This window comes from Scyliorhinus torazame, chromosome 3, assembly GCF_047496885.1.
Source record: "Scyliorhinus torazame isolate Kashiwa2021f chromosome 3, sScyTor2.1, whole genome shotgun sequence".
NCBI lineage: Eukaryota > Metazoa > Chordata > Chondrichthyes > Carcharhiniformes > Scyliorhinidae > Scyliorhinus > Scyliorhinus torazame.
The window spans coordinates 183791908-183819335 of record NC_092709.1 but is presented as its reverse complement, the minus strand read 5'-3'; the positions used below and the strand labels follow the sequence as shown (position 1 = coordinate 183819335).

At 43.5% G+C, this 27428-nt stretch overlaps 1 protein-coding gene across 1 annotated transcript in view; it reads left to right on the top strand.

Annotated features, from left to right (window-relative positions):
- LOC140408822 (RELT-like protein 1) overlaps positions 1-27270 on the top strand; it is a 132112-nt gene extending 104842 nt beyond the window's left edge. Inside the window, exons 5-8 of the mRNA XM_072496554.1 lie at positions 6233-6463; positions 14431-14587; positions 19656-19701; positions 23430-27270. Of these exons, the coding sequence (XP_072352655.1) occupies positions 6233-6463; positions 14431-14587; positions 19656-19688 (421 nt within the window). The 3' untranslated portion in view covers positions 19689-19701; positions 23430-27270. The remainder of the gene's footprint in view (positions 1-6232; positions 6464-14430; positions 14588-19655; positions 19702-23429) is intronic.
- The last annotated feature ends 158 nt before the right edge of the window (positions 27271-27428 follow it).

Sequence of the window (27428 nt, the reverse complement as noted above, 5' to 3'; positions counted from 1 at the left end):
ACAATATCACCGAAAATGAGCGCCAGGTGGTCATATTGCTCACCGCCTGCGGCCCGCATACGTTTGGGGTGATTTAGGAGCCTTACGTACCCAGCTGCGCCGGACACCAAAACGTTTGATGAACTTGTGACTATAGTGGGGCAACATTTTAACCCAACCCCGTCCACGATAGTCCAGCGTTACCGGTTTAATACTGCTGAGAGGACCCCTGGAGAACCCCTTGCCGATTTTCTATCCAGGCTACGCAGGATTGCGGAGTACTGTGACTATGGTGAGACCTTGTCAGAAATGTTACGTGACCGTTTGGTTTGCGGTATTAACAATGCGGCCACCCAGAGAAAGTTGTTAGTTGTGCCAACATTGACTTTTCAACAGGCTATTCAAATAGTATTGTCCCGAGAGAGCGCAGAACGAGGAGGGCAGGAGCTACAGGGAATGGAAGTGTAGCCACCTAAAATGGCTGATTCCCGATTAAAATGGTCATACCCCAATCTAAAATGGCGAACGTAAGAGGCTGATGGGAAAATCAGCCAACAGGACTCAAACGGACGGCTGCAGGCAAAACCGTGTATTCGGCTCTGAGGAAGTCGGCCCAGACCGATACCTGCAACCATTAACAGCCCATCAACCCAGCCACCTGCATACTAAGCAGCAATCCCCGGGAACAATTGCTACACATTAGCAACATAAAGCCGATCCAGACGTTTCGGCGCCAGCAGTGGCTGAGACAAAGAAAGGTGGACGACCACCCCCCGATCAAGAAATTGCCCCATTATTGGAGCATATCGAACCCAGCGATTGGGACCAAGTCCAATCACTTGGAACCAGGGTCAAGGTTTGCCCCGAGAGGCGGGAAGCCCCTGGGAACTATAAAAATAAGGTGCCAAGTTCAGATCGACCCTTCTTCTCCTACTCGCAACCTTCGAGACCCTTTGACGAAGAAACAAGTAAGTGTTACTCCAGCGATCGCTATCAGATAGGTGTTCCAGACTATCGACTCGTACCAGCCTTTTTGAATCCCACAGGCCAGACCCAATTCGATAGACCATTCGTTTCCCTGACCTGGTGGGCCATCACCAAAGTTAAGTATTGGCCTTTAGTGGTAGGTAATAGTCTAGAAGTAGGATTATTGTATAAGTATTTATTGCTGTATATAATAAATGATCGTTGATTTAACATTTACTAAGCGGTGTGCTATATTATTAGTCATTACTTGAGCTTGAACCACGTGGCGGTATCAGAAAGATACCTGGCGACTCGTGAGCAAAGGTGACAGAATTAGAGCTAATAAAACTAAGGCTAATAAGAGCAACAGAAGTGAATGCCTTTGGGCGCAACCCCTTCCGTCCGGAAACGTCCCCCGCACTCCTGCGGTACCTTGGGCGAGGTGACGTCCGGACCGACGCCAGTGGCCATCGGACATTCCTCCCCGAAGGGAGCCTTCTCCAGAACCAATGGATGAGGAGCCATGTCCGTGTCAGACTTGTAGGCGCCGACCCCGTCGCGGACGCCGGTCCTGGGGGCGCCAGAGGCGCCGTCGTTCCGACCGAAACTGGGACCAGGCCAGGGGCCGTACCTTCCATGTGGATGAACCTGCGGTGACTACTCCTGAGGACGTGGAGACTGAGGACGACTGCCTGCAGCTGCATTGTGTGGCATCTCCCCGTGTGGCCCCCATTAAGGTGACCGTACGGGTCAATGGTCACCCGCTTGAGATGGAGTTGGACACTGGTGCAGCAGTCTCCGTGATCGCCCAGAGGACATTCGACCGCATCAAGCAGGGTATACAGACCCTTACATTAACCAACTCACGGGCCAGGTTGGCCACCTACACGGGGGAACCACTGGACATTGCAGGAACTACAATGACCCCTGTTGTTTATGGACGCCAGGAGGGGCGTTTCCCACTTATCGTGGTGCGCGGCCATGGGCCCAGCCTGTTGGGTCGGGACTGGTTGCGCCATTTGCGGTTGCAATGGCAGCACATCCTCCAAACAGTTTCTGAAGGGTTGACTGAGGTGCTAGGACGATACCAAGATGTATTCCAGCCTGGTTTGGGGAAAATAAAAGGGGCCGTAGCCCGTATCCAAGTCGAACCAGGAGCCACGCCGCGCTATTTCCGGGCGCGCCCGGTGCCTTACGCCTTGCTCGAGAAGGTAGAAGGGGAGCTCACTCGTTTGGAGAGTTTGGGTATTATCAGGCCCATCCGTTTTGCTGACTGGGCAGCACCAATTGTACCTGTAGTGAAGCCAGATGTCACAGTTCGCTTGTGTGGCGACTATAAACTTACAGTGAATACAGCTTCCCGACTCGACCGATATCCAATGCCTTGCATAGAGGATCTCTACGCGAAGCTTGCAGGCGGACTCTCCTTCACAAAATTAGATATGAGTCACGCTTACCTACAGTTGGAGCTGGACCTTGCCTCCCGACCATATGTAACGAGTAATACACACCGGGGCCTGTATGAATATACACGGTTGCCCTTTGGAGTATCCTCTGCCTGCGCTATTTTTCAACGTGTTATGGAGGGCATTTTGAGAGGTTTACCGCGTGTCGCTGTCTACTTGGACGACGTTTTGATTACAGGGACGTCGGAGCAGGAACATTTGGAAAATCTGGAGGCTGTCCTTAGACGCCTTTCGGAGGCTGGAGCCTGTTTACGTCACACACAGTGCATATTTCAGGCAAAGGAAGTAGTCTACCTCGGTTATCGGGTGGACCGCGAAGGTTTGCACCCCGTCGCAGAGAAGGTGCGTGCAATTCAACAGGCCCCCGCTCCGACTGACACTTCGCATCTTCGTTCTTTTCTCGGTCTCGTAAACTATTACGGGAAGTTCCTCCCCAATCTGGCAACTACGCTGGCCCTGTTGCACCTTCTGCTAAAGAAAAATCACACCTAGGTTTGGGGTCAGCCGCAAGAAACCGCTTTCCGGCGGGTAAAGCAACAATTGGCGTTGTCTGGGTTACTAACCCACTATGATCCTGGAAAGCCTTTGCTCGTCACGTGTGATCCATCCCCGTATGGTATTGGGGCCGTCCTCTCCCACAAGATGGAAAACGGGGCCGAGCGACAGATAGCTTTCGCCTCCCGCACATTGACTGCAGCGGAGAAAAAGTACGCGCAGATCAAGGAGGGCCTGGCAGTGGTTTTTGCGGTGAAACGCTTCCACCAGTACGTGTATGGCCGCCATTTCACTATCGTGACTGATCATAAGCCTCTGCTGGGACCGTTCAGAGATGATAAGCCAATACCGCCCATTGCTTCCGCACGGATCCAGCGCTGGGCTTTGTTGCTTGCTGCATACGAGTATTCTCTGGAGCACAAACCAGGAACGCAGATAGCAAATGCCGACGCACTGAGCCGATTACCTTTATCGAACGGCCCCGTGTCGACCCCCACGACCGGTGAGGTGGTTGCAACCCTAAATTTTATGGACACCTTGCCTGTCACGGCATCACAGATCCGTGAGTGGACCCAGACGGAGCCAGTCCTGTCAAAGGTTCGGCACATAGTCCTGTATGGGGGGCATCATAGACAGCTCCCAGGCGAGTTGCGGGCATTTTCCTCCAAGCTGTCAGAATTCAGCTTGGAAGACTGCATCCTCTTGTGGGGGACGTGTGTGATTGTCCCAGAAAAAGGACAGGAGCTGATACTAAGAAACTTGCAGGTGTGACCAAAATGAAAATGTTGCCCGGAGTTATGTCTGGTGGCCAGGCCTTGACACCGACATTGGGAAGGTGGCCCAAAAAGCTCCATTTGCCAGGAGCATCAGAAGCTTCCGCCGGACGTGCTCCTACATCACTGGGAATGGCCAGGGCGGCCTTGGGCATGCTTGCATGCAGATTTTGCAGGCCCTTTTCAAGGATCCATGTTCCTTCTATTAATCGACGCCCAGTCTAAATGGCTAGAGGTGCATAAGATGCAGGGGACAGCGTCCTGCGCAACAATTGAAAAGATGCGTTTGTCCTTTAGTACGCATGGCCTCTCCGAGGTGCTAGTCACGGATAACGGCACTCCATTCACGAGTGAGGAGTTTGCGAGGTTCATGAAGATGAACGGCATACGCCATATCCTCACTGCCCCTTACCACCTGGCTTCAAATGGGTTGGCAGAGCGCGCAGTGCAGATATTCAAAAGAGGCCTAAAGAAGCAGTCTTCCGGATCAATGGACACAAGACTGGCTCGCTTTTTGTTTACGTATAGGACCACCCCATGCGGTGACGGGGGTAGCTCCCGCAGAACTCCTAATGGGTCGGAGACTTCGCACCGGCCTTAGTATGGTTTTCCCGGACAATGGCGCAAAAGTACGCCGCACACAAGAACGGCAGGGACAGGGATTTTCTCGGCATCGGCCGATTCGGCAGTTTGCGCCCGGTGACCCAGTGTTCGTTCGGAATTTTGCTGGTGGTGCCCAGTGGGTTCCTGGCGTAAGCTTTCGCCAAACAGGCCCTATATCTTACCGGTGCAAGCCCAGGGTCGTCTCCAGCGCAAACATGTAGACCACGTTCGGTCCAGAAGACTATCCCCTCCAAAGATTCCCCGCCCCCGGAGCTCATTTCTACAGCCACAGAGACCAGGGAAGGTAGTCCTCACAATCTTCCACTGGTGCCTCACTCAAAGCCTGCGCAGGTCGTTACAGAACCAAATGGAGATAGAGACGCTGACATGACGGAGGCAGCAGACTCTGACTCCGAGATGGAGACACAGGACGCATCAGAGGGGGAATCCTCAGGTCCACGGGCCGTGGATGTACAACCGTTACGCCGTTCATCACGGAAGCGCCGGTCTCCGTCTCGTTACACGCCGCCTGATCCAGCGCCGCGTGCAAATGGTGTCCGGCCTGCGGCAAAACGGGTCCGACGCCCTGCTTCGCCAGGGTCTTCGGTGGATTCCTTGGACTTTGGGGGGGAGGGATGTTATAACCTGCCTGCTTACCATTGGCTGGGGACTAATGATAATCCCACAATCCTGTGGGAGTATGAGCTTCCCCAATAAGGGGTTGGAGAAACCATTAGTAAACTCCAAGTATAAATAAAGCTGGCCAGTTTGGAACCAGCAGGAAGGAGTGTGCAGCAAGGGAAGTTGCTGCTGCTGTTTTATTTATTTATTTATATATGTATGTATATTTTATATATATATATATATATATATATATATAATATATATATATATATATATATATATATATATATATATATATATATATATATATAATTATAATTGTAAATAAATGTTATTACTTTGTATCCTTAAAACTCGTGCTGGATTCTTCATGGCCCTCACAAAAGTATTAAATGATATAATTGATATAGTAGGGTTGCAATTTTTCTGTTGTGGTGGGGTGGGAGGATGGTAGTGTTGTTCAAATGGAAAGATGTAGTCACAATATAGCCAGCACAATGGGCACTTTCCATTCTAAAAGTGACTGTTGTCATTTGTAATTTTAAAAATTGAAAATAGACAAAAGATACTTTTGCTTTCGATAAGTGCAGATATTTGCTGCAAGACATAATTTCTACAGGTAAGTGATGGATCATGGACCAGAATAGTAATCTTAGGAAAACATATTTACACTGAGCTTGGTGTAAAAATACAAATTAATTCAGAAATTAAATATAAAATATATTTATCATAAGGCACTTTGAATTGTCAGCCAAGTTGATTCCAACTAGGTCATGTTTGCTACTTTTCATTCCCATCATGATGGAGTTCACTGATATTTCACTACTTTAAAAAAAAGTGCTGTTTTATATGAGTGATGGGTAATGGAATCCTTTCCAGTGCCGTCTTCAAGAGCTCCTCGGCCCATTATAACAGAGCAGCTGCAGGCTCCCTCTATTTTGTCCAAATAATATGTCTGATCTCCAGTTTTTTCAGAACACTTCCTATTGCACCATTTCTATTTTCCCCAAACCTTATTAGTACTGACCTAGTGGCATTTCCATCCTGAAAGTTATTCTTCCCCTTTGGAGTTGTGTTGAACTGGCCAAACCATTTTTTATAGATTTCTTGCAATTAGAAGACCGGACTTAGGTTCCAGAGGTGAAAGTTTGACCTACAGTCAGACTTCTGTTTTAAAGATGTTATTTAAATGCATTCGAAATAATTTGATTGGAAACCCATTTGGAAAAATATTAAACTGGTACTGCACAGAACTTTGTTTGCCAATCATAACATTCTGTATAACTATGTTAAAAATTAATCTCTGTTAATTTTTTCTCTTTCAAGCCCTACAAGTCCCAATGGTCCTCCTAGTCCTGATACCCCTGAAAGTCCTACTAGTCCTGTATCTCCAACTGGAAGCCTGGCAAATTACTCATCGCATGGTCATCATCTGCATACCGTTGGTGGAGTTGCAGGGAAAAGCACTTGCTCACGCTGCAGCCACCGAAAGTCAAAGAGGTCAAAGGACGCCAGGAGGAGTCGAGCTGGAGAGGTCACAGTATTTGCAGTGGGAAGGTAAAAGGAGTTACAGAAAAGTGAAATTATTATAAATGCTTTCCGTCTCATTAGTCCCACAATGTAATTGTAATGCTGTACCATCAAATTACAAGCTGTTCTTCCACCAGTGGAAGTTACCTTAATATTTTTATGTGGAAACTGTCTTGATAACTTGAAGTACAGAATTGGGTAAATCTGCTAAAAGGAGAAATCCTTACGAAACAGGGTGATGGCAGAAAATTGATGAGAATGGAATTTGGTGTAGAGGAGGAAGGGAGTGCTAACTAATTTAAATCATGTGTCAACAGTAAATTTTTTAAAACCATAATTAAATTTAAAGGGATACCAACACTGAAGGAACCCAAATTGCATTTGATAAACGTCTGGTGTACATAAATACTAAATTGGAGTAAGGAAATGCTGAATTAATAACACCGATGAAATTTAATGCAGAGGAATGCAAAGTAACTTAACAAGAAGGATTAAGAGGAGCAATATAAAATAAATGATACTATTTTAAAAGGAGTGCATGAACAGGGATATATTAGGGTAAATCCTTGAAGGCTGTTAAAACGCATATGGGATATTTATTTGCTTTAATAAACCGAGTCATGGAGTAAAAAGTAAGAATGTTGTACTCAGCCTGAAGACAGGTTAGGCCTTAGCAGGAGATTTGTGTTCAGTTATGGGCACCATACCTTGTGAAGAATGTCAAGCCCTTGAAGAGGTTATCCAAAGGAGGACTTCCGGTGGCAGCCATGGAGTGAGCGGTTGCACATTTGGTGGCTCCCGCTCAAGGTGGATTTTCTTTGGTCCTTCCCCACCTGAATATTGTGGTGTTAGAGTGCAAAAGGTGTATGAGTGCGCAGGGAAGGTAGTACTCCTCTGGTGAGGTTGGTGTGTGGTTCAGCAGACAAAAAGTGCCATGAGAAAAGAGAGCAGTTGGAGCAGGAATGTTTTCATGGTGCGACACAGGTAAAGCTGGTGGAGGGTTAAGGGGGCAGTGCGGTCCCCCCAGTGGTTGACTGAGCAGCTGGTGGAGTTTTTAAATGACAAATTCCAGCAGCCGAGGAAGAGGCTTTGGAGGATTTGGCCAAGGTGGTGGAGCTACTTGGGGCGGCGATCAAGCAGGTGGAGCAGAGGCAGGAGGCTCATGGCGATCCAGAAGGTGGAGGAATCGATGGTGGAGCACGAGGATCGGCTGACCTTATTGGAGGTGGAGATGGGCATGGCGAGAGCAGCCAGAAAAGGCTGAGAGAGACGTTGCAGGATCTCCAGAACCGCTCCTGGAGGCAGAAGTTGAGGACTGTTGGGATGCCTGAAGGCATCAAAGGAAGCAGAGGCCGCCAAGTTTATGATGAAACAGGGGTGTCTGCTCTCCCCGTTCTTTTCAGCATTGGCTTAGGGCATTGAGGGATTGGAAAGGGATTGAGTGGGGGGTGTGGGTGCTGAGCATAGAGTCTCTCTATTTAGCCCCTCCTGATGAGCAGCATTGGAGGGAATATGGAGATTTTGAGGGAATTTGGCTGGTTTTTGGGTTTCAAATTGCACATTGGGAAGCGAAAAGTGTTCCTGATCAACGCTAGAAGACAAGAGAAGAGACTAGGGGAGTTGCCGTTCAGGATGGTGGGGGTGAATTTTAGTTATCTCGGAATTCAAGTGGCATGGAGCTGGGCCCAGCTACATGAATTGAACTTGGCACGATTGGTAGAGGGAACGAAGGCGGATTCCAAGAGGTAGTCTGTGTTGCCATTGTCACTGGCTGGCTGCATGCTGATGGTGAAAATGTCCAGATTGTTGTTCGTGTTCCGGAACCTTCCTATCTTTGTTCCCAAGTCCTTTTTCAGGAAGGTTAACGTGATCATTTTGGCGTTTGTGTGGGTGGGAAAGAATCCTAGGGTGAGCCGGGTGGTCCTGGAAAGGAGTCAAGGTTGGGGGTGGGGGGGTGCTGGTTTTGCTGAACTTGATAATTATTGTTAGGTGGTGAATATTGCAATAATGAGGAAATGTGCAGTGGAGGAGAGATCAGTTTGGGGGCAGATGGAAGTGGCATTGCGCAGGGGGAAGGGTTTTGAAGGTATTATTGTTGGCAACTCTTCCGTTCTTGCCGGTCACGTATTCCGTGAGCCAGTGGTGGTTTTGGCGTTATGGGTATGGAGTTAGTGCAGGCAACACTTTGGGCCGGAGGGCCTGTTGTGAGCGCCAATATGCGACAACTATAAATTTGTGCCGGCGGGCTGGATGCAAGTTTCTGCCGGTGCATCTGGTGGGGATAGGGGACAAGTTGGAGAAATTGTATGAGTTGCCCAAGGGAAATGGCTTTAGGTCCCTGCAAGTGAGAGATTTTGTGAGGAGAGAGGTGCCGTTTTTCCCGGGGCTGCCGCCTCTGGTGTTGCAGAACATGTTGTTGTCGGAAGGCGATATCGGGAGGGTGTCTAAGATCCACAAGAATTGATGGAGGGGGGAGGACGCTCCGATGGAAGAGATTAAGTGCAAATGGGAGGAGGAGCAGGGAGGAAAGGTGTGGGGTGGGATGTGGGTCGAGGTCTTGCAAAGGGTGAATGTGTCTGCGAGGGTGAGGTGGTTCTTTGCATGTGTGTGTGTGTGTGTGTGTCCCATGTTGTGGGCGTGTCCAAAGCTGAGGGGGTCTTGCAGAGGTTCTCAGATGTTATGTCTGGGTTCTGGGTGTGGGGTGGCCCAGAGTCTGGAGGTGGCTATATTCAGGGTGTCCGAAGGTCCAGGTTCGGAGAAAGACCAATGTATTAGCCTTGCCTCCCTGATGGCCCGGAGACAGATTTTGTTGTGTTGGTGGGACTTGGAGCCGGGGGGGCGGGGGGGGGGGGATGGGTCAGTGACCTGTCAGAGTTTCTACGGTTTGAGGAGGTCACGTTCGCTTTGTGGGGATCGGCAGAGGGGTTCACCTGGAGGTGGAAACTGTTCATTGATTTCTTAAAGGAGGATTTAGGGGTCAGCGGGGTGGGGGCGGTTACAATTGGAAAAGCGGGATGTCGTGGGGTGTTGGTGTTGGGGATTTGTGGTTGTTTGTTCAGATTGATATTTTGGTCTGATATTTTTGTGTATATATGTGAAAACCCTTGAATAAAAATTTTCAAAAACAAAAAAAGAGGTTACACTAGAATAATACCAAGGATGGCAGATTTCTGTTTTATTCAGAGTTTCGAGAAGCTGGGTTTGTTCTCCTTCAATCAGTGAAAGTTAACAGGAGAACTGATCGAGGTCCTCAATCAGGAAAAGCTCTTTTCAGTGGCAGGAAGCTCAGTAACCAGAGGAGACACATTTACTATGACTGGCAAAGAACCCAAGGAAACAGGGGGTTGATCAGGGGGTTGGATAGGGTGGACAGTGAGAGCCTTCTCCCGCGGATGGAAATGGCTGGCACGAGGGGACATAGCTTTAAACTGAGGGGTAATAGATATAGGACAGAGGTCAGAGGTAGGTTCTTTACGCAAAGAGTAGTGAGGCCGTGGAATGCCCAACCTGCTACAGTAGTGAACTCGCCAACATTGAGGGCATTTAAAAGTTTATTGGATAAACATATGGATGATAATGGCATAGTGTAGGTTAGATGGCTTTTGTTTCGGTGCAACATCGTGGGCCGAAGGGCCTGTACTGCGCTGTATTGTTCTATGTTCTATGAAACCTTTTTATTTTTTTGCAGTCAGCTGTTGTGATCTGAAATGCATTACTTGAGAGTTTGGTGAAGCAGATTCGATAGTAACTTTCAAATGCAAATTGAAAGAAAAAATTACACAGTTTACAGGTAAAGACGGGGGAGTGGGATCAATTAGGTAGCGTTACCAAAGAGTAGGCACACCTGGCAGAATGGCCTCTATTTTTATACTTGATGTTTATGATTTTATATAAAGTAATGTTTAATACCTACCTGGAAACTCTGATTAATGAAAATTTTAGTGATTAATATTTGGAACAAAATGAGCTTTGTTAAAGGATCTCAGCAGGAGAAATGACTAGAGAAAGGTGGAAGGAAACAACCTTTAGCTAACCTTGAGTCTCTTATAGACACGGCTGACAGAATACACAGGTGAAAATGCTTTTTGCCTCTTGCAGAGTAAATAAGCGATTTGACTTGCTTTGTGTCACTTTAGCAGGTCAGTTTGAAACATGCTTTGTGATTTTATGTCCCGATTGTTTTGAGGTGAATTTGTGATGCAATGGGCCTGTGGTTTTGCCTGTCAATGTACGATTCACTTCCAGGGGAAAATATTACATAGCAATTCATATTCCTTACATTTTCATATTGACCAGTGCAGAAACTTACTTTTTACCCTATATTTCGCCTGGTAACAAATTTATCCTAAATAATTAATTATGATGAGCATTTGGGATATTATGGTTGAACTTGTTAAGAAAGACCCTTGTGTTAAGCCCAAAAGCAAAATTCTGCCGATGTTGAAAATCTGAAAAAACAGGAAAATGCTAGAAATACTCAAGACTGGCAATATCTGTAGTGAGGGAAACAGCGAATGTTTCATCAGACCGCTGCTCTTGTAGCTACAGCATTTATGTGGCCGGTCCAGTTAAAATGTTGGTCAATGGTCACCACCAGTATGTGGGGGATTCAGTGAGGGTAATGCTAATGATTGTTTTTTAAAAAATAAATTTAGAGTATCCAATTCACTTTTTCCAATTAAAGGGCAATTTATCTTTGCCAATCCACCTACCCTGCACATCTTTTGGGTTGTGGGGGCCAAACCCACACAAACACTGGGAGAATGTGCAAACTCCACATGGACAGTGACCCAGAGCCGGGATTGAACCTGGGACCTCGGCGCCGTGAGGCAACCGTGCTAACCACTTGCGCCACCGTGCTGCCTATGCTAATGATTGTTAAGGGGACATGGCTAAATGCTCCGTTGAAGGTCGAGGTTATTTCCAGGCATTTGTACAGAAGAAGGACATGTATTTTTATAAAACCTTTTGCGACCTCTGAGTGGATAAAAGCAACTTACACCTAATTAAGTACTTTTGAAGTATAGTCACTTGCCTTAATTTAGTGAACACTGCAGGAAATCTGTGCATAGCAAGGTCCTACTAGATAGTTAGTTTTTGTGATTTTGATTGAGGGATAAATATTGATCAGGAAGCTGTGGATAATTCCCCTATTCAAAATAGTGCGATAAGATAGTTTACATCAACCTTAAGAGAGCAGACATGGCTTTGGTTTCATGTTTCATCTAAAAGATGGCACATCCAACAGTGCAGCATTCCCTCAAAACACAAGAGTGTTAGCCTAGATTCTTGTGCTTGGGTTCTGGACTGCGATCTGAATCTACAACCTTCTGGCTTTATGGCACAAATGCTACTTATCACTTGTCAGTCCAAGCCTGAATATTGCGTGTCAGCATGGATTGATTCAGTATCTGAGGAGTTGCAAATGTTGAACATTGTGCAATCAGTGAGCATCCATCTTCTGAACTTATAATGAAGGGACGTCATTGGTGAAGCAACTAAAGATAGTTGGGACTAGGACTCACGCTTGAGAAATGCCTGCTACTGTCTACTGGGGCTGAGGTGATTGACCTCAAACCATTACTACACTCCTTTGTGCTAAGAATGACTCCAGAAATGGAGCGTTTCCCCTAATTTCCAATGATATCAAGTCTGCAAAGTTGACTCCGAACCCCCTGGAGGTCATGATATCTCATGGGCAAGGAACCCTGCTACTGATTGCCACCTACCATCTTCCCTCATTCATGAATCAGTGCACCTCCAACACCACTTGGATGAAGCACTGACAGTGGCAAGGACACAGAATGTGCTCTGGCTGGGGTATATCAATGTCCATCATTGAGTGGCTTGTTGCTGCTACTGCTGACTTAGTTGGCTGAGTCCTGAAGGGAATGCCTGAGACAAGGGGCCTGCATGAAGTGCTGAGAACACCAATAAGAGGGAGAAGTCTACTTGGTCTTGTTCTCACGGATCTCACTGTTTCAGATGCATTGGTCCATGACCTTTGCTAGTAGTGACCACCATACAGACCATGTGGAAATAAAAGAGTATTCTTTGTGAAGAGAGGACTTTGTCATGTTGTGTGGCACTAGCACTGTGCAAAATTGGATAGACTCCGAACAGACCGAGCAGCTCAACCTGGGCATCACAGACTGCCACATAGTTCCAGAGATCATTCCTGCTTTGTTCAAATATGGGCAAAATAACTGAATTCCAAAGGTGAGGTGTGAGTTTCTGCCCCTGCATCAAGGATGCATTTGACCGAATGTGGCAATAAGGAATCCTAGTGAAATTGAAGTTAATCGGAATTGGGAAAAACTCTTTACTGTTGGAGCAAAACCGGCAGAAAGGCAGATGATTATGCTTGTTGGATGCCAATCATCTCAGCCCCAGAAAACTGCTGCAACTGCTATCATAGGCCCAAGCATCTTCAGCTGCTTCATCAGTGACTTCTAACATAAGGTCAGAAATGGAAATATTTGCTGACTTATCACTACCGGTCGCAACTCCTCAGATACTGCAAGGAGTCTGTTACCAACAGCATCCTGGGGATTGTGATTGACCAGAAACTGAACTGAATCAAACTGTGTCTGGAACAGTGGACCAGGCGCTGAGAATTCTGCAGTGAGGAGCTCCTCTCCTGACGTCCCCAAATGGGTCACCACTTGCCTGGATGAGTGCAGCTCCAACAACACCCTGAGCTTGACACCATCTAGGGCAAAAGTGTCAGCTTGATTATCACATAATTCACTACCTCATACAATCACTCCCTCCACCATTAGCCCACAATTGCAGCAGTGTATACTACCTAAAAGATTCACTGCAGCAATACACTGAGGTGTCTTCAACAGCACCTGTCAAACCTGCCAACTCTACAATCTAGAAAGACGAGGACAACAGATGCATCGAAACATGACCACCTGCTAGTTCTCCTCCAAGTCGCACACTATCCTGATTTGGAACTATATCACCATTTCCTCAGTCACTGGGTCAAAATCCTGGAACTCTCGTCCAAACAGCACTGCGGATGTACCTAGACTGCAGCAGTACAAGCAAGCAGCTCACCACCTTCTCAAGGGCAATTCCGGTTAGGCAATAAATCTCACAATCCTCCCCTCCTAAGAATGAGAAAATAATAGTGAATATATTTCGAAGGTATTTAATTGACTGTAAAGTGCTTTGAGGCATCCAGTAATTATGAAGGCACTGTGCACAAATATAAGACCATAAGAAACAGGAGCAGGTGAACACTATACTTTGAACCCTCTCTACCATTCGTTATGATCACACCTGACCTTGGGCTTCAATCCACTTTCCCTCCCATCCCCATATCCCTTGATTCCCTGAAAGGCCAAAAATTTGTCTATTGCCATTTTGAATATATTTAGTGATGGCGCATCCACAACCCTCTGGGGTAGAGAATTCCAAAGATTCACAACCCTTTGAGTGAAGAAATTTCTCCCCCTTTCAGTTGTAAATAATCAGCCTCATCCTGAAACTGTGAAGACTTTGACTCTCTGGGCACGGAAAGGACTGCCGACTGTGGAGAGTTTATCAGATTCTCCATGTCAACCCTTAAGTCTTGGTGCCTGTAAATGTTGGGGCACTTCAAGTAGCAACTGTTCATCTGTAAATAGGAGCTATGATTTTGGTTTTTGTTTTGTGTAAAATGATAGGACTGTCTGGAAGAGAACCATTGCATTAAGGTATGTTTAATTCTTGTGGACTTACTGTTGGGTAAAATGAATTTCTATGCCAACACACTGAGCACTCTGTTACAAGTTGAGTTCTGTTACAAGTTGAGTTCTATGTCAGACAGGTTGGCCAGACTGCCTTCATGATACATAGCACAAAGGGCATTGAGAGTGAATTTTTCAAGGAATTATAAATTGGTGTCTGGGTGGAAAAGAGGGATGGACTAAGATGTAAATATCAGTCTAGTATTTGTATAGTACTTGTGTGGGTGATCTATGCCTATTGTTTTATCCTCTTAGGTTTCGTGTTACACATGTTGATCCGAAACCTCATCCCAATGATCAAAAGGTGTTGCTTTCTCCACCACCAGTTGGTGCTAGTACTGAGGCAGATACATGGGCAAATTCAAGCAACCAAGAAGTGCCAAAATCGCCAGGAAAACTGGATGTAAAAGAGGTGAGTGAAAGGTTGGAGAACTTGAAACGGCAAAGCATGGTGGTTTTCTGTCATGTAGATAAATGGAAATATTTCTGAATTTTTTCAGTATTATGTTTTTCAGTCATCAGTTGTTCTGCAATTTTATTTCCACCTCTAACATCACCCAACCCTCATTCATACCTTTGTTACCTCTAAATTTGAGTTTTCTGACACTGGATGATTTCTGACATTCTACCCTCTGTAAACGCAAGGCCACCCAAAGCTCTGCTGCTCATATCTTAACTTGTACAGAGTCTCGTTCACCTATCACACCTGTGCTCACAGACACTGGCCCCCACTCAAGTAACGTCTTGATTTTAAAGTTCTCATTCTTGATTTCAAATCTTTCCATGGCCTCACCTATCCCTACCTCTGTATATCTCCTCCAGCCTCACAGCCCTCCAAGTATCTGTACCCATCTAATTTGGATCTCTTGAGTATCCCCAATTTGAATTGCTCTATCATTGTTGGCCATGCCTTCAGTTGCTCTTTATCGACCCGCCTCTGCCTCGTTACCTTTTTTTATTTAAGACTCTTCAAACCTACTTTGACTGAAGTTTTGGTCATCTGACCTAATGTCTGCTTAGTGCGGTTTCCTGTCACATTTTGTTTTATAATGCTCCTATGAATTGTCTTGGGACTTTTCATTATGTTAAAGGCACTTTGTACGTTAAAGTTGCTATTGAAAAAGTCCTATGTTTATTGTAGCATAATATTTGAAATCCTTTCTTTGGATTGCAACCTCGCCATGGTGGAGAGGCTTAATCATTCCTTTGATTCCGAGAGCAATGCCGCCGGGAGTTTTAAGCTCCTGATAGGGTCACCCATGACAGTAAGGTCGGAGGGGGGAAACCAGGCAAAGTGCAATCCAAAATAAGTCCTCGATGGTGGATCAGGCAGAAGATACTTGTATAGTATCAATGGCTGTGATGGCAGATGAAAGCTGAAGCAGGAGGGAGATCCCCAGTCATCGAGGTTTCCTTGCTACCCTCTGTCAAGGACCATCCCAGACCAGACCCCAACAGTGGCTGGGATACTGGACTGAAACCCCAATATTTTAGTTTATTTGGAAGATGTGAAGAAAGATTGATTCACTCCTTGATGATTGCATGAGGAAATAGGGCTTTGTTTTTTAAAAACTAAACTTTATGAATACAATATTACCTTTTTTAACTTCACACCCAAAAAGAACAGCCTACAGTAAATCCTTTAACCACTACTACTCAATTTCCCATTAAACAACAAGAAAAGTAACACACCGTTCTCAATCTGTCTTACTGTTGAGAATCTGGCAGATCAGAATTCAACTCCTCTCTCCAAGGTTTCTCCACATAACCTGCCACTCTGAAGCCTTTCAAAATGTCTCTCTGCATTCTTTGGCTCCGTCTAGCAATGACCTCATCTCCCCAAGCTGAAAAACAAATGATCAGATTATCTCTGCAGGTGCAAAGTGCATTAACTCCCCAGGGACTTTCTCATTCAAACCAGCACAGACTGAAAAGCACATGTGTTTGTCAATTTCACCTCTGGCTGCTAAAAGCACCCAGGCCCTGCAAAACAGAATTTAAAAAATAACATGACCACTGCAGTCAAACACAATATAAACCTTAAATTGCCCAATACATAGAATCCAATATTCCTAAAGTTTTACAGTCGTCACACTGCTAATGTGCAATGGCATATCCAAGTTAAAAGATCTTCTACACCAGGCGTTTACCTAGAGGAAACTAGTACACCCCCACACAGACAAGCCCTGCAACAATTGGCGAGAGGTAACGGGGATAGAACCATGTGATCTGGAAGTCCTTGCCTATGGACCGGTACGTAGGCAGTTGAGTTTGTTCTTCCTATTCCAAAAGCGAGAAGACTGAATCAGAGCGGTTCGGCAATCCTCTTCAAGATCCACTGCTCATCCAACATGGGGAAAGGGCTAGAAAAGGTTTCCTAAAAATAGCCTGTTTCATCCCCAACCTGGCTGGAAAACTACAGCCAGCAGGAAACTGAATTTCGGAACATGGAATGTACGAACCCTCATTGATAATGAGCAAAACAATCGACTGCAATGCAGAACTGCTCTGTTGCCTGTGAACTCAGGCACTTCAAAATTGATGTCACTGCTATGCAAGAGACACCGAGCAGGCGGGAGGGCAACTGAAGGAGATGGCAGTAGTTACACCTTCTATGGAGAAAAACGCAAGGATCAGCCAGGATGCGTGGAATTGGTTTCGACATCAACAGAAAACTCGTCAGCCCACTTTTGGAGCTCCCTGTCGACATCAATAAGCATCTCATGACCATCTGTCTACAACTTGCCAAGAGCCAGCAGGCAACTGTCGTGAGTGCCTTTGCCCCAATCCTTGATGCCAATGATGAGTCCAAAGAAAGCTCCTACTCCACCCTGGATACATTCTCCAATATTCCTAAGGAGGATCATCCTCAATGAATTGGAAAAATGCTGATGTAATGCCCTTATTCAAAAAGGGAGGGAGGCAGAATGTAGGAAATTACTGACCAGTTTGTTTAACATCTGTTGTTGGGAAATTGTTAGAATCCATTATTAAGTAACCAATATCAGGACATTTGGAAAGTCAAAACTCAATACATCAGAACCAGCATGGTTGCATGTTTGACTAATTTTCTAGAGTCCTTCAAAGATGTACAAGCCAAGTGGATAATGGGGATTGTGTAGATGTAGTATATCTGGACTTCCAGAAGGCGGTTGATAAAATGCCGCACAGAGGTTAATACCCAAGGTTACATAGGGTTGGGGTAATTTATTATCTTGGGTAGAAGACTGGCTGACTGACAGAAGACAGGGTCGGGATAAAAAAGTCTCTTTCTGGGTGGCAAGATGTAACGAGTGGGATGCCACAGGGTTTGGTCCTTGGGCCCCGACTATTTACAATCTATATTAACAACTTGTAAACATGGATCGAAGGTTCTATACCCAAATTTACAGATGACACTAAAATAGATGGGACAGTAAGTTGTAATAAGAAAATAACCTTACAAATGGATATAGTTAGGGTAGGAGAGTGGGCCAAAATGTGACAGATGGAGTTTAACATGGATAAGTGTGAGGTCATCCATTTTGGTCGGAAAAATGGAAAGGCGACTTATTATCTAAATGGGGAAAGACGTAAGAGTTCTCCAGTGCAGAGGGATCTAGGTGTCCTTGTGCATGAATCACAGAAAACCAGCATGCAGGCACAGAAGATAATACAGAACGCAAATAGAATGTTGGCATTTATAGCTAAAGGAATAGAGTATAAAGGTAAGGAAATGTTGTTGCAGCTGTACAAGGCATTGGTGAGACCTCACCTGGAATATTGTGCACAGTTTTGGTTCCCTGATTTGAGAATGGATTGGAGGCAGTACAGAGGAGGTTCACTAGATTGATTCCAAGCTGAGTTGTTTGTCTTATGAAGAGAGATTGAGCAGCTTTGGCCTATACGCTCTAGAGTTTAGAAGAATGAGGGGAGATCAAATTTAGGTAAATAAGATAATTAAGGTATAGATAAAGTAGACATGAGAGGATGTTTCCTCTTGTGAGGCATTCTAGAACGAGTCGTCATGGCCTCAGGATAAGGGATAGCAAATTTAAAACCGAGATGAGGAGACTACTTTTCCTAAAAGGTCGTGAATCTGTGGAATTCACTGGTGGATGGTGGGACAGTGAGTAAATTTAAGGAGGATTTAGACAGGTTTTTAATTAGTAATGTGTTGAAGGGTTACGGAGAAGCAGAGATGAGGCCATGATGCAATCAGCCATGATCATATTGAATGGTGGAGCAGGCTTGTGAGGTTAAATTGCCTACTCCTGCCCTAGTTCTTATGCTCTTTCCAAGAAAGAACTATTTTGTCTAATTCCACCTTCCAGCTCTTGTTCTGTAGCCCTGTCGGTAACAGCACCTCAAGCACAAATCTGGTGTTCTTGATCAATATGGGGATTTCTTGATTAATAAAGGGATCAGGGATTATGGAGGAAAGGAAGGAGAATGGGGGTGAGGAACATAGCAGCCATGATCGAATGGTGGAGCAGATTCATTGGGCTGAATAGCCGAATTCTGCTCCTTTATCTTATGGTCTTATGGAAGTGCTTCAACGACGCCTTGAAGGTTCACCTCAAGAAATGCAATGTGGATGTCAACGCCCAAGAGACCCATCTCAGAAAAGACCTACTTGGAGGATTGAAGGGATACAATTCTTTGTGGACACCTGACAACAAGAGGAGGCCCGGAAAAGGAGCACAAGAAAGGAATACCAGCGATCCAGAGTCCAATGACCGACGCTACCCCCCAGAAACTCATGTCAAGTGTGCAGGTGAAGATGCTGCTCTAGGATCGGGCTCAAATGCCCATCACTGATAACATTGGGTTTCTTAGGTGGACCATCATACTCGTTGTGGGATAAAAAAAAAAGTATATGAAATAATATGTAACTTTAATAAGAGACCTTTTATTGAATTTTAAAAAAAAATGTTAATGGAATGTGGGTATCGTTGACTGGGCCTTTATTGTCCATCCCTGAGGGCATTTAAGAGTCAACCACATTTCTGTGGATCTGGAGTCATATGTAGGCCAGACCAGGTAAGGACCTAAAGGACATTAGTGAACCAGGTGGAATTTTACAATAGTAGTAGTTATGGCTCCTAATGCTGCTGCTGAGACGACTGAGCTGTTGGCCCTCCAATTCATTTGCAGCTCCTGGGAGTGGCAGCCCCAACAGCAACAACTTAGTTGCCTGACCCCCACAAAATGTAGCTCCAGATCTTGGAGCTGGCCAAGTTCTGGTCACCCCTAGCTTTCCTGCCAGTTGTCAGGACCCCTGCTGTGAGAACAATATTCCAGCCAAAGTTTCAGGTTAGTGTTCTGTCATCAGGCTTTCTGCCTTGCTGTTGGTTGGTTGTACTGTGGATTGTCTATAATTAGAAGCACTTCCAAGCCAGCTGTTAGACATTTGACATTTTAGACACACCAGCTTAAATAACCCTTGTTCTTTCAGAAATATGTTCACTTATAATAGTTCTGTAATATTTTCTTTTCAGGAAACTTTGCAGGAAACAAAAGATGTGCAGTAAATTTTGAAATTGGGTAAGGTGGATTCTCATTAGAAATCTCATAGTTGATGCATTATGGAATGTCTTCGTTGTCCTCATTCTTTGATTAATTTATTTTCCATGTACAATAGAATGAACACTACCTCAAAGAGATGTATCCATTTAAGTCTTTTGCCTCCAGATTCTTTAGAGTTGCATAACTATGTATACTATGTGTACTGCAACTTAACATTTATATAGCCTTTTTCATGTAAAAATGTCCCACAAATTGGTGCCATGAAAATAGGTACAAAACCCCATTGCAGAAAAGATTGAGACGTAATTAAACACGAGGTCCAATAGCTAGATTTTGTGATTTTCTTTTTGTAGCTGGGCTGATGGGAATTGTTGACATTGATTGGTTTGTTGGAAGTAAAGGTATTGAGGATAGAGGTGAAAGAGTAAATTAAGCAGGACAACAACAGCATTATTTGATAATTTGATGGTTGGAGAGCAAAAAGTAAGAAAATTGGGCAGATTTTCTTTGAACATTTAGAGAGAAAAATACATTTAGTGAGAAAAGCGGCATTTTAAGCAATATATGAAAGTGGGTAGTTGGGAAACAAAACATCAAAGATTGCCTGACCAGCAACGGCGATCTCTGGATTCATTTGAGGCCACAAGAAATTACTAGATTGAGACAATCTCCAAGATTATTGTGTAAAAATTAGGAAATCTTCGCAGAGAAGGGACTCAGTTGAGTTGTAGGCTGAAATTTGCTACAGTTGAAGAGTCACTTCCCTCTGCCTCGGTGAAGAGGAGTAGAATGAATCTTGGTCTCGAGTATACTGCTGTCAAACGTAACAGGAAATTTAATTGTATTATGATCACGTTTTCCCCAAGGATCTTTTACTGTGAAATTACTAATAAATCCTGCCTCATTAAATCAAATATAGTTTTGCAATGTATTGTTCTAGGAGACCGTCTTCAAAGTATTCTGAAAATTCATCTTCCAAACTATCTTAGCCAGTTTAATTTGTCTAATCTATTATTAAAGTTTCCCCTATTATTACATTGCCTATATTATTCAATCCAATTATTTATTGATAAGTGTCTTCTTTGATAGTATAACTACTGTTAGGACTCTTATAACCTATTTCCAGTATTTTCTGACTAATGTTATTCCTGATCTCCATCCATACTGATTCAACTTCTTGATATTCTGAGCCAAAATCTTAACTACTGTTCTGATGTCATCCTTTACAATCAGGACTAAACCTCCCTTTCCATTCTGCCTGTGTATCCTGGATATATTCATTTTCGAACTTTCTTCACTTTGCAACCATATCTCTATAATGGTGATTAAATTTATCTCTGTGCCACTAGTTTGTCTAGCTTGTTACAAATCTATTATGTATTCAGATAAAGAACTTTTCATTTTTACTACTAGTCTTTGTATGGACCTTAGTGCATCGGCGAATATTACCACTAAAAACTCACCCCATCTCACTCTGTTTGTCTTTATACACCATTGGGAAGTGGAGTTGGGAGGAGAGATCAATTGGGGGAATTTGGAGTGAGGCACTGCGAAGGGGAAACGGGATCTCCTCTTGTGCAAGATACAGTTTAAGGTGGTGCACAGGGTGCATATGACTCGGGCGAGAATGAGTGGGTTCTTTCAGGGGGTAGCAGATGAGTGTGAGAGGTGTGGACGGGGGCCAACGAATCGCACGCATATGTTTTGGAGTTGCGAACAATTGGGAAGATTCTGGGAGGAAGTGTTCGCGGTCGTAGCCAGGATAGTGGAGGAGGAGGTGGACTCTGACCCTTTGGTGGCGATATTTGGGGTTTCAGAGAAGCTGGAGCTCGTGGCGAGGAGGATGGCAGATGTCGTGGCCTTCGCCTCTCTGATTGAAAAAGGGGGAAAATCTGTACAGACTATAGTTGATTGTTGGGAAGTATGTTTCCCGGGGTGTTTATTTGCTGTAACCTGCTTTGATACACATTTGTAATAAAATACTTTTTAAAAAAATGAAGTCAAATGGAATGTTGCTGATTATTACAAGGGGAAAGGAATATAAAAATAAGGAAGTTTTGTTGCAATTGTACAGGGTGTCAGTGAGACCATATCTAGAATATTGTATACAGTTTTGGTCTCCTTACTTGAGTAAGGATTTAATTGCATTAAAAGCAGTTTGAAGGTTCACTCAACTGATTCTGGGATGAAGGGGTTATCTTATGAGGCAAGGTTAGAAAGGTTGGGTCTGTATCCATTGGGGGCTAGAAGAATGAGAGGTGATCTTTTTGAAACATACAAGATCCTGAGGGGGCTTGACGGGGTGGATGCTGAAAGAATGCTTTCCCTTGTGGGAGAGACTAGAACCAGGGGACATAGTTTAAAAATAAGGGGCCTCCCATTCGAGACTGAGTTGAGGAGAATTATTTTCTCTAAGGTGGTTAGTTTGTGGTATTCTGTTCTTCAGACAGCAGCTTGAGAGAGGGTAATTGATTATTTTTAAGGCTGAGTTAGATAGATTCTTGATTAATATGGGAGGTTACAGGGAAAAGACAGGAAAGTGGAGTTCGATCAGCCATGATCTTATCAAATGGCAGAGCAGGCTTGAGGAGTCAAATGGCTTACATTCTTTGTAAGAATGTAGTACCATTAATGTGGAAGAGAAGAAAATCTTTAAGGAGATATATTGCATGTAACATAAGTCTGTTTTATTAGTTGATGTAAAGTATCTGATTATTTTGACTCCATATTGCCCCAGAAAGGGTCAAGAAAGGGGCTAAAATGCTGAAATTCGAAATCCTGCTTCTCAGCCCATGGGATTTTGGCCATTGTAACATATACAGTGCTAATTCAGGTCCTGGGCAAGGCTGCCGCTAAAAGCAGCCAGGCACCGACTTAAGATTTAAAAATTGAGACTCAACTATATTGTCAGTACCACAATGTAGTTTTAAGGTTTACTCGGCGAACCGCGCTCTCTGCTACCTAGCAGCAAACATGCAGCAGAAAGCAGCCACCTGGCCATTTCCCAGATAAGTTTTGAAACTTGGCCTATTGTACAACTTGTGTGTAAGGAGGAGTGGAAGTGCTCTCCCCAAGTACCTTCAGTAGTCTATGCCCCCGAGAAGTCATCGGGCCTACCTAATCCCAGAATCCCCATGAATTTTTATGAATCCCCAGCTCCATCATTCCGACTCATCCCAAAACCTTATTGAAGAAAGGAAACCCCACTTACTCCTCCCAGAATGATGTGAGGGAATCCTCTCCACCTGCTGACTATTGGATATCATTCCTAAGGCTGTGATGTATCATACTGCTAGTTGTCCAATTCTGCCTACTGGACAGGAAGTTAATCTAATTGGGTGTTGAGTAGAAATCTGGAAATATTTATTTAAGTGAATTGTGATCTTAAGACCAGCAAGACGTCCACATGCCTGGCCTTGCTGGGTTTATCATCCAATACCAGGCTCCAATTAACACCTTTATCATTACTTCCATGCAGCTGTTTAAAAACAAAATGGAGGCATTGGTTGCCCCGGCAGTTGCAGCAAATGAAAAAGAACCAGAAATGGTAATATTGGAAGAATGTGGCAACTGATTCTGAACATTTTATATTGTCCACCTTTTGCTTTGAGTGAAATTGCATAGAACCATTTTTTAAATGAATAAAGCTCTTGGTGCTGAATAATAATACCCTATTTAATTATCAATAATAATGAAACTGAATTTCTTTTTTGTTTCTCTGACAATTAACCTTTATATCTTGGCAGAAAAAACACTGCAGTCCAGAGGAGACGGGAGGTGTGCTGGGTATTACTGAATCAAAACCAAAGTATGGCATTGACATTTGCATGAATTAATCTGCAAAATTGGTATTTTTTTTCTCCATGTGTTGTCTGTCATATTTTACCATGTGTTGTACGTGTGCATCACATGATAAGCTGGCAATGGTCATGTCATGTTAATTTACTTTTTTCCGTTGAATCTTGAATCTATACATTTGGATTGAATGGCCAACATAATTGTTGAAATATTTTCTGCATTCACTGTTGTCTAACCAGCCATAACCAGCTTCATTGTATTTATACTACTTTTCCCAGGAAATTTCAAAAACTGTTCTAATTCCTGTTACGATTTTCAAAAATAAGAAATTAGCGAATTAAAACTAATTCAACTGCATGTGCTTAGGAAGTTTTTATGCAGGTTATTGAATTCACATTCTCTTGCTGCTATGTGCATGATGAATTCCATGACTTGCACCCTTTAGAAATGGGCACCATATCAGAAAATGCCAACTTGCTGAAAATCCTTTGGGGAATAAAATTACTTTCCTCTCCTTGTCCCTCCTTTATTCACTGTTGTTTGCATGAAGCATTTGTGGATTGGATATGGTAAAAAATCGGAGTAATAACAGTTGTATCCTTTGCGATGCTATAATAGAAGTGATATGAATGGGAGAATTCTAGATGATGCCAAAATATCCCCAACTGACCAAGAATCAGCCTAATGTTGAGCCATAATGTCGTGGGGATGTAAAGGGGGAGCAAAATCAAGTAAACCCTGTTATTTTTGTTACTTTTGCAACAGTAAAATAGGGCAGCTATACTGTTTTGTTTTTTTAAAGCAGCATTTTAACTTTTTAAATCTCGGGAGAGGAAAATGTGGCCTGAAAGTAAAGGATTTGTGGCTTATACAAGAATAATTTTGTGTACCTTGACAATTAAGTTCTCCCCAAGGGTGGCACGGTGGTGAGCACTGCTGCCTCATGACACCAAGAACCCAGGTTCAATCCTGGCCCCGGGTCATAGTCCGTGTGGAGTTTGCACATTCTCCCTGTGTCTGCGTGGGTCTCATCCCTACAACCCAAAGATGTGCAGGGTAGGTGGATTGGCCAGGCTAAATTGCCCCTGAATTGGGGGGAAAAAAAATAATTGGGCACTTTAAATTTTTTTTAAATGGTGTTCACTGTACTTCATGTTTACTTTTCTGTATCTGAATGATTTGAGGACAAGGGTACCAAAATAATTGATGAATGGGTTTCATTATATAATTGCTTAACCTATAAATAAATCATTTGCTCAAGATTAATTTAAAAACTATTTCAATATAAAGTTCCTATATCCCAGAGGGCTCTAGATTTGAATCATTAACTCAGCGATAGGTTAGATAGGCACAACTAAGGCAGTCAGTGCTTGAGGCACTACAATTGGCTATTGTGTGATAGAGTGGAATAATATGTGAGATTCCTGTTCCTATCCAGTTGGAAAATGTTCCTGCATTGACGAGGACGTTGGACTTGGTTATATTGCCTTCTATGTTTCTGCTGACTCATGAGATGGGTTCAACATTGAGTAAAGTCACTAAGGTGAATGCACTGAAAAGCATTCGGCTCTTTCAGTAAGGGTTTGAACTTTGAGGTGAGAAAATTGAAGGAAGATATAGATAAATATAAACTATTGTGCTCCACAGTCCAATTGATGTGCAAAGATGTACTGCGAGATTCTCCATAACTGGATCCTCTGCTCCGTCAGCAGTGCACCCACGCCTGCGGATTTCCCAACGGCTTGGGGTGGCCATATTGGGAAATCCCATTGGCCAGCTGCCGGAATGGAGGATCCACTGCCGGTGAGCGTGCGCTGCACAAGAAAACGTGGTTGGCGGACGGGAGAATCCCGCCTATGAACTCTACACCAATATGTAGCCCATTGGTAGTATTTTGGCCGAATCCTTGAGGATAGTAGTTCCAACAGTTGCAGATGCTTGAGTCTTGTTACACAACTAATCGCTGCAAAGTGCTAATGGAATCAGTTTTTCGAATTTATGTGCTGCCTTTATGAAAGAAAATCACACATTTTATTAAATATTATGACCTATTATGAAATATAGTGTATGCAAAAAATGGCAAACTTAATGGGTATTGGCATTGCTCAGTCTGCCATTGAGTCCTGTGACATTTAAATCCGAAGATTACTGGATTAATTTGTGCTAGCTTCTCAGCCAGGGTACTTTTTGGGTGCTATAACTGATATTATTCCTGAGCTGGGGAAGTTGAGGGGGGTGGCATGGTGCATGGGGAGCAACCAGGGTTATCACCATTCATTTGCTATCCGGAAATCCTACTGGAAAGAGTGCACATATCTGGACAGGAAATAAAAACACCAAACTCAACTATAATGCACTGCATGGTGAATAATCTACTGGCAATCACTGTCTGTATTCATATGAAGAATGGCCTTTTGGTTGTGCTGGTTGAGAAGAAATGGTGTCTAAGATACAAGAGCTCTATGCTCTTTTAAAAATTATCTGAATAAATACAGGTTATGGAATATTCCCCCAGATGCATAACCCTGGAAGAAACACTGATATGCACCAGCCCATGTTATATGTCCTTGTAACACTAGTACCATGAATGTTTAATATACATTGACCGGAAACAGAAAAATGTTACCAAGAAATGTTTTGTAATGTTTACATTGTATTTATGTGCAATAAAGCTTCTATAACATCTACTTGCCTTCACCGTATATACTAGGCAATAAGGCAACTTTTATTATGCTGTATGTTTGAATAATTGGTGTTCTTGCATGTGCATTATTCTTATGTTTTAAAAAAAAACTTAAAACTGCATGACATAATGTTTTTATTGATTGCTCATTGAGTAAGCTTCTGGGAAAATGAAACCATTGAGGCATTAAGTTGTTTTTAGTTATGGATTCAGCTGACTTTGCCTCTTGGTCAGATGAGTCGCAAATGTAATTTTGTGTTAAGTACGCAATTGAGCAGAGGAAACCTTTATGTTGGCCTCAGGCTTACTAACACAATCTTGAACGCTCTATCAATTCATCATCTAGTTCAAAGCAGCAAATTTTGTAAGTAGTCCATCATGGGTGCAATCAATGAGTATTCAAATAAAAATATGTGGTGTTCTGCAGCAATTAAAGTTGCCTTAGAAAATGTTGCAACAGATTTTTCTGAGTAATGTGAAACATAATTTAGGTAGCTTTATCCTTCGGTGGTGCACTTTGAAAGGCACCAGACATGAATGGGATGTGCTCAAGAAATGTTGTTTTATGCAGTATTTGTATTTAAAAATCTTCAAGTCTTTGAAGTCATGGCAAGTTGTTAATCATTTCCTTCATGTGGTTATGTATGCTTTCGGGGATTTTATTGTTTTATATGTTGTATCTGTATGTTTCTCCTTTACAAATACAATGCCTCTTGACATATGTATTTTTTAATCAAACCACTCCTTTGTCCACATAGCTCCAGACTTTGAATTCTGCTTTTATAATCAGTGCAACATACTTTTTGAATAATGCTACAATGGGAGAAAATGTTTAATTGAAATCTAAGTTGAAACAGTACTGTTTGTATTAAACCTCTCGCAAGCAGTACAACTATTATTTATAGAATGTTGCAAATTTACATTTAAATCTTCAAATAATGGAATGTAGATATGATTTAAGTAGATAGGTGTTTAAGTAAAATATATTTTGGCCTGCAGCTACTGTAGACTAAATGATAGTCCTTCAAACTAGCACATTAATCAATCACTGAATTCACACATGTTATCAAATTTGTAACTTTTTTGAATAAAATATTGAAACGTAAGCAATTTTGTAATACTTTTGTTTTTGGTGGAGTACTATGCTACTGCAACCAGAAATGTATGCACACGTGTAAGGTAATTGAACAAAATCACTGAGATTCCTGTATTACAGGGGAGTTAGAAATAAGTATGCAATATCAGAATCTACAAAAGGAGCTGA